This window comes from Bactrocera dorsalis, chromosome 1 (assembly GCF_023373825.1).
Source record: "Bactrocera dorsalis isolate Fly_Bdor chromosome 1, ASM2337382v1, whole genome shotgun sequence".
In the NCBI taxonomy this organism is placed as follows: domain Eukaryota; kingdom Metazoa; phylum Arthropoda; class Insecta; order Diptera; family Tephritidae; genus Bactrocera; species Bactrocera dorsalis.
Window position 1 is genome coordinate 47,614,068 of NC_064303.1, and position 17,829 is coordinate 47,631,896.

At 37.1% G+C, this 17,829-nt stretch overlaps 2 protein-coding genes across 2 annotated transcripts in view; both read left to right on the forward strand.

Annotated features, from left to right (window-relative positions):
• LOC125775367 (uncharacterized) overlaps nucleotides 1-17,829 on the forward strand; it is a 915,975-nt gene that overhangs the window by 384,129 nt on the left and 514,017 nt on the right. The gene's annotated exons all lie outside the window — the stretch shown is intronic.
• On the forward strand, nucleotides 1,546-13,887 carry LOC125775416 (uncharacterized). The gene is made up of 2 exons (XM_049446000.1): nucleotides 1,546-2,353; nucleotides 11,225-13,887. Exon 2 carries the CDS (start codon nucleotides 12,171-12,173, stop codon nucleotides 13,215-13,217), a length of 1,047 nt encoding a protein of 348 aa, XP_049301957.1. The 5' UTR covers nucleotides 1,546-2,353; nucleotides 11,225-12,170; the 3' UTR covers nucleotides 13,218-13,887.

The window sequence follows — 17,829 nt, forward strand, 5'->3', positions numbered from 1 at the left end:
TTTCCGTATTGGATTTAAAAAGTGGATTCCACCAAATTCCTTTAAAAGAATCTGACATTGAAAAAACAGCCTTCTCTGTCAATAATGGAAAATATGAGTTTACACGACTCCCATTCGGGCTGAAAAACGCTCCTTCTATATTTCAAAGAGCTTTAGATGATATTCTAAGAAACTATATAGGTAAAATCTGCTATGTCTACATTGCACTATAGCCGAAATTGCGATTTTAGCGGCAAAAAGTCAATTTTTCAAATTTAAATTTTTGCAATTATTTTGATGGTGTTCAATACCCAACATATTGATAAGAAAAAATTAAAAAAAAAATTACTGTTGGCAACCTTGTTTATGTACAAACAGCTGGTAATGTTTACAAATTTTTTAGTACGTGTTAATACAAGTGAAGCAGCAAAATTTTTATAAAATTAAAAACTGTTTTTTAATAATATATTCTTGTAAAAAAACTTTGTAAATATGAGTTCTATTACTCGAGGTGAGTAATTTTACTATATACAAATATAGTTTGCTAAATGTTTTTATTTCGTACTTATTTTGGTGGTTTTTTGTGTGTATTTTTTTGTGAAATTGTGAAGAGTTTTATCGTTTTTCGTGGGGTAAAACTAAAAATGTTTTGAAGTGTCATTGGAACTATTTACATGTGATTGTTTGTAGAAAACTCAAGTTTTATGTCATGGTAAAAGTGTATGCATTTGACTGCTAATGAACGAATTTTTAATACTTTTGTAGAAACACTCAGGTTCAAAAATTCTGAACTATTTGAGTTTTGGTTGAAAAACAACAGGAATGTTTCGAATTACATAAAAGGAAAGATTTCATACGAAATTGACAGTGAATTAAGTAAATTGATATGTGCTAAAGCTCGGAACTCATCTAATTTTATTAAACTTAAATGGAATAAACAATTCAGAAATGAGAATGCATTTAGAAAATATAAAAGTGGAGAAACAATTTTTGTAATACCGAAAAAGATTAATACTATTGGGCGACCAAAACTGACGTATGATGATAGCTGCGAAAGAAATAAAAGGAGATTAGCTTCCGAATTAGCTTCCCAGCAAGGAGACAATGCGCAATTATTAGTTCATGCTGCCTCTATATCTGCCAAAAAATACAAGCAAGAAAAAATGGCAAGTTCGTGGAGCAGAAGAGAAGAGAATCCTGGCAGAAAAGAAACAAAAAATTCAAAAAGAGTTTTTGCTGAGGCGCGAAACAAATTTTATAAAAAAGATCGAACTGGTCACGCTCGAAAGGATTCAAGAGTGCACAACATACTTGACATGTATCATAGAGCTATGGATAGCTCTGACCCATATATTTCAAGTTTATGTTTGCAAGAACGTACAAATAGTTCAAAAAAACTTCCTTTTCCTCGAGAAGTCATTGATCTTTTTAAAATGCCTGAATTGCCACCAGAATTGTTATTACCTTCAACATCTCAAGAAGCCTCCAGCTGCAATTATAGTTATGATTCCGATATAAGCTTAGAGTCGATAAATAATTATTCATTGGAATTAGGAGCGGCTGAAAACGAAGATTAAGATTAATCCATAAGCATTTACAACTTCTTTAAAATTATAAATTTATGAATTAAAAAATAAGTTAATTTCTTGGTAGCATTCAATATTTTTTTAATAGTGGGCGCGGGCCACCCATTTTTTCTAAAGCTTTTTTTGTCAGAAGAAGTCCGTTTTCAAAATTTGATGAAGCCAGCGTTTTGGTAAGTATTTTTAGGGACAATTTGGGTTTTGGATATAGGAAAAAGAGGGCGTGGACCGTTCAATTTTTTCTCAAGTTGCTTTTTTGTACCAGGAAGTACTACTTTGAAAAAAGGAGGCGTGGCCCGCCCATTTTGTTCTCAGATCGATTTTTTTATCATTAGAAGTCTACACACCGAATTTGGTGAAGCTAGCTTGCCAAGAAGAAGAAAATTTTTTGCCGCTAAAATCCCAATTTCGGCCATAGTGCATTGATGACATAATAGTTTTCGGCGAAGATATAGAAAGCCATCTCCAAAATATTGAACAAATATTTCGCACTCTCAAAGAAGCAAGTATAAAAGTTCAACTGGACAAGTGCGAATTCTTCCGAAATGAAGTCGGGTTCCTAGACTTTATTATTTCACCAAGTGGTGTAAAAACCAATCCTTCAAAAGTTGAAGCTATACAAAATTTCCCATGTCCGCCGCTTCATAAGGGATTATGCTAAATTAGCAAAGCCCGCCACTTCGCTCTTAAGAGGGGAGGATGGACGCATTTCAAAAAATGCATCCTGTAAAAAGCAGATAACTCTCAATAGCGCAGCACTAGAAGCCCTCAATAAAATAAAATCCTCACTCGTTTCAAAGGAAGTAGTTCTAGCATATCCTGACTTTAGTAAAGATTTTCACCTCACCACTGATGCATCTAATTATGCTCTCGGAGCAGTCTTAGAACAATCAGGCAAACCCATAGCATTCATATCCCGTTCACTAAGTAAACCCGAAGAAAATTACGCCGCAAATGAAAAAGAAATGCTGGCAATAATATGGGCACTTAATAGTTTCAGAAGTTATTTGTATGGTTCACCCAAAGTAATCATTTTCACAGGCCATCAACCCCTATCCTATGCATTAAGTAATAAAAATTATAACGGAAAAATGAAAAGATGGAAATGTATCCTCGAAGAGTACAATTACGAAATGAAATACAAACCAGGAAAGACAAACGTTGTAGCCTGACGTTAACGCCCTAACGACTACTGACCATAGCGACGAAAGTTCCGCACATCAGCTCGTCCCATCCCTGAAGCACCCATAAATGCCTTCAAAAATCAACTATTCATCTTAATCGGTGACATAAGTAGATAACTATACGTTTGAAATACCATTTCCATGTTTCCATAGACATACAATTACAAAACGAGAATATTCGACACAGGACGGAGCACTTAGATTAATACACCTCTGTTTACTCACTTGTTTTCGTAGCTTCTTCCAGACGTCTAATTATTCCGACACCTTTGATTTGAACGTATGTATATGCCAATGAGAATTTAGCAGCGACCACTTTGAATGTATGTATGTGAAAATGAGAATTTAGCAGCGACCACACTTTTGATGTATGTATTGAAAATTGGAAAACACTTTTGAACGTATATATATGGAGTTAGGAAGTTATCCGCACGCACTTTGAACGTATGTATATGAAAATTTGAAAACACTTTTGAACGTATATATATGGAGTTAGGAAGTTATCCGCACTCACTTTGAACGTATGTATATGAAAATTTGAAAACACTTTTGAACGCTTGTGCGTGGAACTCTGAAGACACTTTTATACACTTGTGCGTGGAAATCGGAAGACACTTTTTATACACTTGTGCGTGGAAATCGGAAAACACTTTTATACACTTGTGCGTGGAAATCGGAAAACACTTTTATACACTTGTGCGTGGAAATCCGAAAACACTTTTATGCGCTTTTATTTAAAAAGGGTTCACTTGTATAAAAAACGTTGCTGTCGTCACTCGCTTCGCACTTGTAGACCGCCGGAGAAAAAAGACTTGTCGCCACGAACGGGAATCGCAAAAAAAAAGGCCGTTGCTCGTTACTGCTGATCTTTTTAAGGGCTGCTGAGTGGCGAGTACGCTGCATAACGGGATAGCGGTATGGTATTGCCATTTGCTTTGTCTTCATATGTGAAAGCTGCTCTCTAATTTCCAGCAATACCCTCTTGCACTTAATCAAGTATAAGCAGGATTGCTCAAAATAAAGCCAGACAAAAAAACCACAAAGGTGAGAGTTGTCTTCAATGCGTCAAAGTCCACTAGTTCGGGAAATTCCCCAAATGACATTTTATTTACGGGACCCACGCTTCAGCCAGACCTAATGCTGCTTATCCTAAATTGGCGTATCTTCAAATACGTATTCAACGGGGACGTCGAGAAAATGTATAGACAAATAGTCGTACATCAAGACGATCAGGATTTTCAACGAATTATTTTCAGAAAATCACCCACTAGTCCACTACGCGACTTTAAGTTAAAAACAGTTACCTTTGGCGTTAACTGTGCCGCATACTTAGCCATTCGAACACTCCATGAATTGGCTGAAAACACCAAGTCAGAATTTCCTCTGGCGACCCAGATGTTAAAAACCCAAACGTATGTAGACGATATTCTGTCTGGAAGTCACACTCTTCCACAAGCATACGAATCATTATCACAAGTAATCCAAGCCCTCAAATCCGCAGGGTTTCCATTAAAAAAGATTACGGCAAATCACTCAACTATATTAAAAAATATACCTAAAGAAAATTTGTTGGACACTAATTTCCTTATTTTCGAAAAGGAAAGTACAACAAAAACTCTGGGCATCCAATGGAATGCGATATCGGACCAGTTCTCATACACGACTGAGTCCATATCCGCACTATCCGCCAGTACAAAACGCCAAATTCTCTCCTCTGTGGCAAAACTTTTCGACCCCGCAGGATGGCTTTCACCAATTATGATACAAGCTAAAATCCTGATACAAGAATTATGGCTAGATGGGACCGATTGGGACGAACAAGTAAAACCACTTCGTTTAGAAAAGTGGTCACAGTTCGCGAGCAATCTAAACGATATCTCACAGATACAAATCCCACGGTGGGTCAACTACTCCCCCGAACACAAAGTCGAATTACACGGCTTCTGTGACGCCTCTGAGAAGGCATACTGTGCCACTTTATATGTGCGTACTCAAAGCGATAACGCGACCACAAGCCACTTATTAGTAGCTAAAGCTAAGGTGGCTCCTCTAAAAACGCTAAGTCTACCTCGACTTGAGCTTTGTGGCGCCCTACTGCTCGCAAAATTGGTTTCCATGGTGCAGACCCACTTAAACATGAAAAAATACCGATTGCATCTCTGGTCCGATTCTGAAATCGTTCTAGCCTGGTTGGAAAAACCACCACACGCATGGAAAACGTACATACATAGTGGAGTCAGCCACTTGGCGACACGTAGCCAGTGCTGACAATCCTGCCGATTTAGGTACAAGGGGGTGTAAGCCGCTGCACCTTGCCACCACCTCTCTCTGGTGGAATGGGCCCCGATGGTTAACAGAATCTCCCGATTCCTGGCCAAAATCGCCCATGCGCAATATAATTGCCCCAGAAAGTCGAAAAATCGACTGCTTTCACGCAACATTGGATGATAATGACATCCTTGAGCGATTTTCATCGTTCCCTCGTGCCCTTCGAGTTATCGCCTACATGCTAAAATTCGTAGAGCGACTCAAAAATAAAATTAAAGGAATTCACCCAGAAGCTAACCAATGCGATACGTTAACGCACCTAGAACTCCAAAAGGCAAAGGTCGCACTCATCGCATCCACTCAAATGCGCTACTTCAGCCGCGATATCTCATTACTAAGAGAATCAAAACCCATTGATAAAAGGAGTTCAATCTTGGTTCTTAACCCATTCTTGGACACGAAAGGTCTGCTTCGTGCCAATGGGAGGCTTGCTAACTCAAGCCTGACGTATAACGAACGCCACCCGCTAATTATAGCAGAGAAATCCCAACTTGCCACATTACTCCTCAACTATATCCACTTACTCATGCTTCACGCTGAACATCGCCTAATGCAGCATATAGTCCGTCAAGAGTTCTATATTCCCCGTCTGAAGCCCCAAATAAAGAAATGCATTTTCATGTGCAAGATCTGCACTATGCACAAGCAGAAGTTGCGAACACAGATTATGGCAGCACTTCCACCGGAACGCTGCAACTTCGCTCTACCTTTCACAGTTACAGGTGTCGACTTTGCTGGGCCTTTTCAGATAAAGGCGTCCATGCTAAGGTCCCCCACCTTAATGAAAGGTTATGTGGCTGTCTTTGTCTGTTTTACGACAAAAGCAGTGCACCTAGAGCTGTGTACGAATCTGACAAAGGAGGCTTTTCTCGCGGCATTCGCGCGCTTCGTCGGACGACGCGGCTTCCCATCAAAACTGATGAGCGATAATGGTAAGACCTTCATTGGAGCCCAAAGAGCCACTGAAAAGGAGTTTGTGGATTTTATCAAACAAGTCTCACCAGAGATTGTACAAAGGTATGCTCCCCAAGGTATTAACTGGCAATTTATCCCCCCAAGCGCTCCTCACATGGGTGGTTTATGGGAATCAGCAGTAAAGAGCTTTAAATCCCACTTCAAAAAAGTAGCTGGAAACTACAAATTTAATTATGAACAGTTCACCACACTGTTAGTGAGAATTGAAGCCGTTCTCAATTCACGGCCACTCACAACCCTCTCGCAAGATCCCTCGGACTTCACAGCCCTAACACCAGGGCATTTTCTCAAAGGAGCACCCATTCTGGCCACACCTGAGCCAGGCGTGGGGTCGCTATCCTTATTAAATCAATGGGAGAGAATAAAAATTCTCCATCACGATTTTAGCCGCCGATGGAAGGAAGAATATATGAAGGACCTTCATAAAATGTACAGGTGGAAGAGTCCAGAAAAGGCACCAAAGCTTGGAGATTGTGTCATCATCCATGATGAGTGTCTGCCCCCTACCGAATGGCGGCTTGGACGCATAGAGAACCTACACTACGGTTCTGACGGTCATGTGCGAGTTGTTGATCTCCGCACTCAAAGCGGTATGTTAACACGGCCGCTCGTGAAACTATGTTTTCTGGAAACATGGAAATGGTATTTCAAACGTATAGTTATCTATGTCACCGATTAAGATGAATAGTTGATTTTTGAAGGCATTTATGGGTGCTTCAGGGATGGGACGAGCTGATGTGCGGAACTTTCGTCGCTATGGTCAGTAGTCGTTAGGGCGTTAACGTCAGGCTACAACGTTTGTCTTTCCTGGTTTGTATTTCATTTCGTAATTGTACTCTTCGAGGATACATTTCCATCTTTTCATTTTTCCGTTATAATTTTTATTACTTAATGCATAGGATAGGGGTTGATGGCCTGTGAAAATGATTACTTTGGGTGAACCATACAAATAACTTCTGAAACTATTAAGTGCCCATATTATTGCCAGCATTTCTTTTTCATTTGCGGCGTAATTTTCTTCGGGTTTACTTAGTGAACGGGATATGAATGCTATGGGTTTGCCTGATTGTTCTAAGACTGCTCCGAGAGCATAATTAGATGCATCAGTGGTGAGGTGAAAATCTTTATTAAAGTCAGGATATGCTAGAACTACTTCCTTTGAAACGAGTGAGGATTTTATTTTATTGAGGGCTTCTAGTGCTGCGCTATTGAGAGTTATCTGCTTTTTACAGGATGCATTTTTTGAAATGCGTCCATCCTCCCCTCTTAAGAGCGAAGTGGCGGGCTTTGCTAATTTAGCATAATCCCTTATGAAGCGGCGGACATGGGAAATTTTGTATAGCTTCAACTTTTGAAGGATTGGTTTTTACACCACTTGGTGAAATAATAAAGTCTAGGAACCCGACTTCATTTCGGAAGAATTCGCACTTGTCCAGTTGAACTTTTATACTTGCTTCTTTGAGAGTGCGAAATATTTGTTCAATATTTTGGAGATGGCTTTCTATATCTTCGCCGAAAACTATTATGTCATCAATGCACTATGGCCGAAATTGGGATTTTAGCGGCAAAAAATTTTCTTCTTCTTGGCAAGCTAGCTTCACCAAATTCGGTGTGTAGACTTCTAATGATAAAAAAATCGATCTGAGAACAAAATGGGCGGGCCACGCCTCCTTTTTTCAAAGTAGTACTTCCTGGTACAAAAAAGCAACTTGAGAAAAAATTGAACGGTCCACGCCCTCTTTTTCCTATATCCAAAACCCAAATTGTCCCTAAAAATACTTACCAAAACGCTGGCTTCATCAAATTTTGAAAACGGACTTCTTCTGACAAAAAAAGCTTTAGAAAAAATGGGTGGCCCGCGCCCACTATTAAAAAAATATTGAATGCTACCAAGAAATTAATTTATTTTTTAATTCATAAATTTATAATTTTAAAGAAGTTGTAAATGCTTATGGATTAATCTTAATCTTCGTTTTCAGCCGCTCCTAATTCCAATGAATAATTATTTATCGACTCTAAGCTTATATCGGAATCATAACTATAATTGCAGCTGGAGGCTTCTTGAGATGTTGAAGGTAATAACAATTCTGGTGGCAATTCAGGCATTTTAAAAAGATCAATGACTTCTCGAGGAAAAGGAAGTTTTTTTGAACTATTTGTACGTTCTTGCAAACATAAACTTGAAATATATGGGTCAGAGCTATCCATAGCTCTATGATACATGTCAAGTATGTTGTGCACTCTTGAATCCTTTCGAGCGTGACCAGTTCGATCTTTTTTATAAAATTTGTTTCGCGCCTCAGATGCATTTTCTGCCAGGACACCTACGGGTACTACTGAAGCCTCAATTATTTGTGACGAATGCACTAATATTTTGTGTATTGTGGTAGACATAGAGTACCATTCGTAGTTTTGGAAAAATATTTCACTGGTTTTAATGCAATAATCACGAAACCTTTGAGCATCAATTTCAAATTCAGAGGAGAGAGCAATTAAGATTATGTGTAAATGTTTCAAAAAATCAATATTTATACCAGTTATAGATGCTAAAGGTCGTGCGAGAAAATGCTCTTCTAGCTGTGTTGCCATCGTTGGTGTTGCCGCGGCCATTTGCTTTCGGCTTATCGACATGAAGCCCCATTTGAAGCAAAAACTCTTTTTGAATTTTTTGTTTCTTTTCTGCCAGGATTCTCTTCTCTTCTGCTCCACGAACTTGCCATTTTTTCTTGCTTGTATTTTTTGGCAGATATAGAGGCAGCATGAACTAATAATTGCGCATTGTCTCCTTGCTGGGAAGCTAATTCGGAAGCTAATCTCCTTTTATTTCTTTCGCAGCTATCATCATACGTCAGTTTTGGTCGCCCAATAGTATTAATCTTTTTCGGTATTACAAAAATTGTTTCTCCACTTTTATATTTTCTAAATGCATTCTCATTTCTGGATTGTTTATTCCATTTAAGTTTAATAAAATTAGATGAGTTCCGAGCTTTAGCACATATCAATTTACTTAATTCACTGTCAATTTCGTATGAAATCTTTCCTTTTATGTAATTCGAAACATTCCTGTTGTTTCTCAACCAAAACTCAAATAGTTCAGAATTTTTGAACCTGAGTGTTTCTACAAAAGTATTAAAAATTCGTTCATTAGCAGTCAAATGCATACACTTTTACCATGACATAAAACTTGAGTTTTCTACAAACAATCACATGTAAATAGTTCCAATGACACTTCAAAACATTTTTAGTTTTACCCCACGAAAAACGATAAAACTCTTCACAATTTCACAAAAAAATACACACAAAAAACCACCAAAATAAGTACGAAATAAAAACATTTAGCAAACTATATTTGTATATAGTAAAATTACTCACCTCGAGTAATAGAACTCATATTTACAAAGTTTTTTTACAAGAATATATTATTAAAAAACAGTTTTTAATTTTATAAAAATTTTGCTGCTTCACTTGTATTAACACGTACTAAAAAATTTGTAAACATTACCAGCTGTTTGTACATAAACAAGGTTGCCAACAGTAATTTTTTTTTTAATTTTTTCTTATCAATATGTTGGGTATTGAACACCATCAAAATAATTGCAAAAATTTAAATTTGAAAAATTGACTTTTTGCCGCTAAAATCGCAATTTCGGCTATAGTGCAATGTAGACATAGCAGATTTTACCTATATAGTTTCTTAGAATATCATCTAAAGCTCTTTGAAATATAGAAGGAGCGTTTTTCAGCCCGAATGGGAGTCGTGTAAACTCATATTTTCCATTATTGACAGAGAAGGCTGTTTTTTCAATGTCAGATTCTTTTAAAGGAATTTGGTGGAATCCACTTTTTAAATCCAATACGGAAAAATATTTATTATTTCCCAATTGCGCAATAATTTCATTTATTTCGGGTATGGGGTATTTGTCGGAAATGGTAACATTATTTAATTTTCTGTAATCAATTACGAGTCTAAATTTCTTTTCGCCGGAGGCGTCTAAATTTTTTGGAACAACCCAAACTGGTGAGTTGTATGGAGAACGTGATGGTCTTATTATGCCATCTTTGAGTAAGGTTTGGATTTCCTTGGTGACGAATTCTCTCATGCCAATAGGGTATGGATAATATCTGGTGTAAACGGGTGTACCTGAAGAAGTCGTGATTTCGCCTACTACGGTTGTAGTGTAGGTTAGTTTTTCATTTGGATCGGAAAATAACTGGGAATATTTGAGGAATGAGGAATTTCTGAGAAGGTGTCATATGTTCTGTCCTTACGTCAATACTGTTTACTGTAGGAGAAAACTTCTGTTTTATTCTTATTTCTTTACCGTTACCGAATTTAATTATGTCATCGCGAATGTTTATAGTTGCATTGAGGCCTTTTAGGCTATCGTTTCCGATAATACCATCAAAAGATTTCAGTCCTGGTAGAATAAAAAATTTCAAATTCGAGTTATCTATTTGAGCTAGATTAATTATTGTATGATGGGTAATTTGAATCTTTCCTGCTATGGAATTTGCAAAAAAAAAACTTCTTCATTAGGAATTGGTTTTGCTACAAGTTGTGGTTGTATGTAATTTTTGCTTGATCCTGTATCTATAAGTATTTTTAAAAAATTTCCGTTCTTCGTTCTAAATTCTATATAAGGCAACGAAGAACTTTTCATCCTAAAAAATTAATATCTATGTAGTCGGGTTGGCTATTCTCTTGAACTATTTGTTCGTTGTTTAACATTGCTTCGTATTCTTCCTTTGTCGATGTCAAGATTTGTTCGTCATGGTGGTCATATGTGGCTTGTTGGTCATATAGATCTTCTCTACCGGTTTCTATATGGAAGTTCCTTTGTTGTTTGAAAGGCACTTGTGGAGGGCAATTTGACGGTCGTTTCCAAGCTTGGTTATTGGGTGCATTTCTATTCATATAGTTAACCGCTTTTATATGTAGGGAATGGTCTACATCCATTGGCTCTGGACGCGGAAGTCCGAAAGGACGTGGGGGTTGTGACCTAGCGGGATGTTGATATGTTGGAGAATTGTTTGGAGAATTGTTTGGAGAATTGTTATAGTTAAAACTTGGTTGTTGCCGTTGCTGAGGCGCGTAGTTCGGTTTAGATAAATATGGCTTAGGAATGTAAGCCAATTGTGGGTAGAATTCGTTGGTGGCCTTTTTAGGCGGAGGAGGTTTCAAAGGAAGTAGTTCTAGCATATCCTGACTTTAATAAAGATTTTCACCTCACCACTGATGCATCTAATTATGCTCTCGGAGCAGTCTTAGAACAATCAGGCAAACCCATAGCATTCATATCCCGTTCACTAAGTAAACCCGAAGAAAATTACGCCGCAAATGAAAAAGAAATGCTGGCAATAATATGGGCACTTAATAGTTTCAGAAGTTATTTGTATGGTTCACCCAAAGTAATCATTTTCACAGGCCATCAACCCCTATCCTATGCATTAAGTAATAAAAATTATAACGGAAAAATGAAAAGATGGAAATGTATCCTCGAAGAGTACAATTACGAAATGAAATACAAACCAGGAAAGACAAACGTTGTAGCCTGACGTTAACGCCCTAACGACTACTGACCATAGCGACGAAAGTTCCGCACATCAGCTCGTCCCATCCCTGAAGCACCCATAAATGCCTTCAAAAATCAACTATTCATCTTAATCGGTGACATAGATAACTATATGTTTGAAATACCATTTCCATGTTTCCATAGACATACAATTACAAAACGAGAATATTCGACACAGGACGGAACACTTAGACTAATACACCTCATTGACCTAGACCGTTACGAACATTTCCTGACAGAAACTTATAATGAAATAACCACTCAAGTCCCTAAAGATAACTTCCTTTATCCTATCGTCAAACATATGTAAAACTACCCAAACTTTTGAAATCCTCAACACCCTTAAACAGGTAGAAAACAAAAAGAAGAGGAGATCAATTGACATATTAGGAACGGCATGGAAATACATCGCCGGATCTCCTGATCATAATGATCTTAATATTATAAATGACAATTTGAATAATCTGAACCAAAATAATAATAATCAAATAATTATTAATAATTTATTTGAAAAACGTATAAATAATATAACAAATATTGTCAATAAAATGTTAAATACCATAAAAAAGGACGAAGACACTATAACAGAAATTATGATAAATTTACAAAACAGAATAAGATTGATCAAAGAAGAATTAATAAATATAAAACATGCCATCCAATGGGCAAAACAAAATATAATAAACTCAATACTTTTAAGCATTGATGAAGTTAAATTTTCTATTAATAAACTAAAGGAGGAACAAATGCCTTTTAAAACTGCCGAAGAGGCACTGAAATTCTCAAAGATAAATGTACTAAGCAAAGATATGACGATTTTATATATGATAATAATTCCGTTAACCTTTTATGAAACATTTAAAAAAATAATTATAAGACCTGTAAAGAAAGAAATCAATTATGTAATGAAAACGGACTATAAAGAAATTCTTAAAGGAAAAAATAAAATATACGGAATTAAAAATGAATGTGAAAATTTTAACGAAATAGCAATTTATAAAGAAATTAATCTAATAGATCTAAGTAAAGACGATTGTATAAGTAGAATAGTAAATAACTTAAATTCCACATGTACCATAACAAACGGGAATCACGTCCCCACAATCGAAGAAACAAAAACTGGAATAATATTGCTGAATAAATTGAATGGAAAAATAGAAGCCGATGGGGAAACTAAAGAAATAAATGGAACACATGTCATAATATTTTACAACTCAACAATCAAAATTAACAATCAAATATTTAGCAAATTCGAAGCAAAAACAATTGAAGCCATTCCCGCAATTTTTCAACCAGCCCCAACAGAAAAAGAACGTATTGAATTGCTATCATTGGGAGCTTTAAAAGAATTACACCTCACCAACATCAAGCGGATAAATTCTCTTAAGAAAGCTACACTATCTATTGGCAGCCTGATATCGGTAGCTTTAACTACCACCATAATAATTTTTATCTTATTACGGAAAAAGAAGATTGAAATACAATATATAGAAAAGGAGATAATAAGACCTAACATGAGTCAAATAGATACCCTTCCAGAAGAAACTCATAATATTCCAAATTATATAAAATTTAACGATCTACCTTTCTATTGATGATCGAGGACGATCATATTTAAGAGGGGAGGAGTTAGCACAGCACTTCAGACAATTCCCACCATCGGTCAGCAACTCAGTACGAAACTCGAAACCCAGCAATAGCTGACGTCGCATCAGCAATATTAGCGGCTTCACACGCGCATCCGATTAACTGCTGACTATAGGGAACGTGACCCGGTACAAGCGTAGGTTTAATTTAGACTTAAGGTAAGAATTGTATTCAGTCTTAAGACAACATTTTTATAATAAAGACGCGCACGCGAGTCCGCTATCCCTTTTTTAAAAATCAAAACCACAAACTAATGGTTTAATTTACATACATATGTATGTACATAAACACACGCAATTAAATGCAATGTGCATCTAATAATAATAAAAATGCATGAGACACAAATCATAAATTTACAGAAGAGATAACATTAAACACACACACACATGTATTAAATTGTACTCTTGAAAATAACCCCATGTCAAGCAGCAATAAACAATATGCTGCAATAGATACAAACATACACACATGCACATATATGTATTTAGTTATTTAAGATAGTTTTAAAATTTGTATATAAGCAAGAAAAATACGAAATAAAATCAGAATGAATACGTTCTCCCTGAATAAAAGTCTTTCATTGCCCCCCACCGGAGGTAAGGATTGTAAGAAACTATATTGAGGTATTAAAACAAATTATTAATTATAAAATATACATATATTTTGTATTAAGATAGAAACTTTGCTGCCAATGAATTCACGGTTACTTACCGCTTTTGTTTAAAAAAGCATTCTCAAAAATTTGTAAAGTAGTTTCTATTAATATACATGCTTATTATTAAATATTTTTATGCCAACGTATATGTAAATCAAAGTTAATTTTTTTTACAAAAACCTAAAAAGCTTAGGATTGTATTACATCTTGTTCATTATACCTGAAATAACTTCATCCTATTTTCGCATAATGTATAAGCTAATAAACACGTCGAAATTAAATTACTGGATATAAAGGATGACGAATAAAAGTATAGAGCGATTCCCTACATACTAATATCCAAATTTTGGGATATAGGAACGTGCGTCCGCGCAGTGAGTAACGCCAAATGAACTGCGCATTCCACGACCTTTGAACTTTTACAGACTTTTGACCGTTGGCTTGACACGGACATATCTTGGACAATTAGATGGATTGACTTAAGCCCTGGGCTAGTCGTCATGGTCACCAGAATACGCAGAGGTAACACTCTGCGGAAATGGTTGATGGGTCAATGCAAAGGCTCACTTAGAGAAACTCCGAAAATGGTGAAGGCGATACTCGGAGAGCATGGCTTACCGTCTGCTGACAAAAACCAAAAGTTGGGCGCGTTACTAAAGGAATATCTACTAAGTTCAGAGCCAAGAAACTCCGGCATGCCTAAAGTAAAGGGAGATCGATCGTCACTGCCTTGCATGGTTGGAAGGAGTCCTTATGTAAACAGAATTTGCAGTAGGTACCTTTCTCGATAGCGAGAGGGCCTTCAACAATGTGCGTCTAAATGCAGTGATCAAAGCCCTAGAAGCGCAAAGCATCACGAAAGGGTGGGGTACATTTCCCATTGTTAACCATTTTGGTAATTAATGACTTACTTCAATATCCTTTAATTCACAATATCCCATCCTTATCCCAATTGGATTTCAAGCATATTTATTTGTAGAAGCCATTATTATCATTACGAGTATTGTGATTTTCGTCATTTTAATCCAGAAAATTAATTTTAGTTTAATTTTTTGTGCGGCAGTGTAGGTTATTTATGAAGACAATTGATATCTTTTTTATAACGTCGAATGGATGGCATTATTATCTATAAGCGGTTTTTGCTTTGAATACTTTTCCTTCAAATTGTCATAGTTGTTTGCACCAGAAAGTCTTAATTGGTTAAAGAAACAGACGCATAAACCGTGCTGTAAATATTTCGTCAAAATTATTTTTTTTATTAATGTTATTGAAAGCTGAAATTGAGACCACGATGAAATTGTAAAATTTTTTCACATAAACAACTGGAGATGAAATTTTGATAAGCCAACGAAAAATGTTCGTGGTAAATTAAAGTTACTGTTGCGTCAAGCGACATATCTATATCTAAAATAATAAATGAATTGTAAAATATTGAATTATAAAAATTATAAAATATTGAATTATTAAAAATTAAATTAAGAAAATCTATTATAAAATACCTACCTTAATAATGCATTCATAATACCAATCTATTACTTACCTTAATACTTACCACAATCTGTTACAATATTTCACGAAAGTTGAGAATGATTACACTTACCCCTTTTTAATACATATTTATATTACCATTAGTTTAAGCCGTTAGTTTTAAGATTTAGGCTTAGCAATTAGATTAAGAAATAAAGAATTGCAATTGTTATTGAACCGTGGAATCAACCGGACGCGTTTTCATTTTTTATCTCAATTTATTTCCGACAGGCAATTAGGCTTTATTTTATTCGCGCATTCCCTAAGTTATATTTTCGCTTCTCAAAAACGCTTGAGAATTTTCATAGCGCCCGAGCAGGGACTTAGTGCGTGAGCTAAGAAAATATTTGATTTGACTTTCGTTTTCGTTTTAATTAACCATTATCGTTTCTAATTGCCTGTAAATCGTTCGGTTTTCGGTCATCGGTAAAGTGAAGTGGGAACAATCACCTAAAACAAAGAAATAAAAAATAATAATAATAATAATAATAGTTAACTAAAAATACATATAGATACATACCTAATACATATATAATCAATATAGTGGAAATGACCAAGTTGTGCAGTGATATTGATACCTAACTAAAAGGAAAAAGAATTATAAAACATAAAATACAACACATAAAACTAGAGTGAAAATTAAAAGAAAAAGTGGCGGGAAAAGTATTTAATACTTACGTGAAAGCTTTGTAAAATCTTCTTCTTCTTCTTTACTGGCGTAGACACCGCATACGCGATTATAGCCGAGTCAATAACAGCGCGCCAGTCGTTTCTTCTCTTCGCTACGTGGCGCCAATTGGATATTCCAAGCGAAGCCAGGTCCTTCTCCACTTGGTCCTTCCAACGGAGTGGAGGTCTTCCTCTTCCTCTGCTTCCCCTGCGGGTACAGCGTCGAATACTTTCAGAGCTGGAGTGTTTTCGTTCATTCGGACAACATGACCTAGCCAGCGTAGCCGCTGTCTTTTAATTCGCTGAACTATGTCAATGTCGTCGTATATCTCGTACAGCTCATCGTTCCATCGAATGCGATATTCGCCGTGGCCAACGCGCAAAGGACCATAAATCTTTCGCAGAACTTTTCTCTCGAAAACTCGCAACGTCGACTCATCAGATGTTGTCATCGTCCAAGCCTCTGCACCATACAGCAGGACGGGTATTATGAGTGACTTATAGAGTTTGGTTTTTGTTCGTCGAGAGAGGACTTTGCATTTCAATTGCCTACTCAGTCCGAAGTAGCACCTGCTGGCAAGAGTTATCCTGCGTTGGATTTCTAAGCTGGCATTGTTGGTGGTGTTTACGCTGGTTCCAAGATAGACGAAATTATCTACAACTTCAAAGTTATGACTGTCAACAGTGACGTGGGGGTCAAGTCGCAAGTGCGACGACTGTTTGTTTGATGACAGGAGATATTTCGTCTTGCCCTCGTTCACTGCCAGACCCATTTGCGTTGCTTCCTTGTTCAGTCTGGAGAAAGCAGAACTAACGGCGCGGGTGTTGAGACCGATGATATCAATATCATCGGCATACGCCAGCAGCTGTACACTCTTATAAAAGATTGTACCTGCTCGATTCAGTTCTGCAGCTTGAATAATTTTCTCTTGCAGCAGATTGAAAAAGTCGCACGATAGGGAGTCGCCTTGTCTGAAACCTCGTTTCGTATCGAACGGCTCGGAGAGGTCGTTCCCGATCCTGACGGAGCTTTTCGTGTTGTCTTTCGTGTTGTGTGTAGTTTTGCGGGGATACCAAATTCAGACATCGCGGCATAAAGGCAGCTCCTTTTCGTGCTGTCGAAAGCAGCTTTGAAATCGACGAATAGGTGGTGAGTGTCGATTCTCCTTTCACGGGTCTTTTCCAAGATTTGGCGCATGGTGAATATCTGGTCGGTTGTTGATTTACCAGGCCTGAAGCCACACTGATAAGGTCCAATCAGTTTGTTGACGGTGGGCTTTAATCTTTCACACAATACGCTCGATAGGACTTTATACGCGATATTAAGGAGGCTAATCCCACGGTAGTTGGCGCAGATTGTGGGGTCTCCTTTTTTATGGATTGGGCATAGCACACTTAGATTCCAATCGTTGGGCATGCTTTCGTCCGACCATATTTTACAAAGAAACTGATGCATGCTCCTTATCAGTTCTTCGCCGCCGTGTTTGAATAGCTCGGCTGGCAATCCATCCGCCCCCGCCGCTTTGTTGTTCTTCAGGGCAATTGCTATTCGAACTTCTTCTTGGTCGGGCAATGGAACGTCTTCTCCATCGTCATCGATTGGGAAATCGGATTCGTCTTCTCCTGGCGTTGTGTGTTCACTGCCATTCAGCAGGTTGGAGAAGTGTTCCCTCCATAATTTAAGTATGCTCTGGGCATCGGTGACTAGA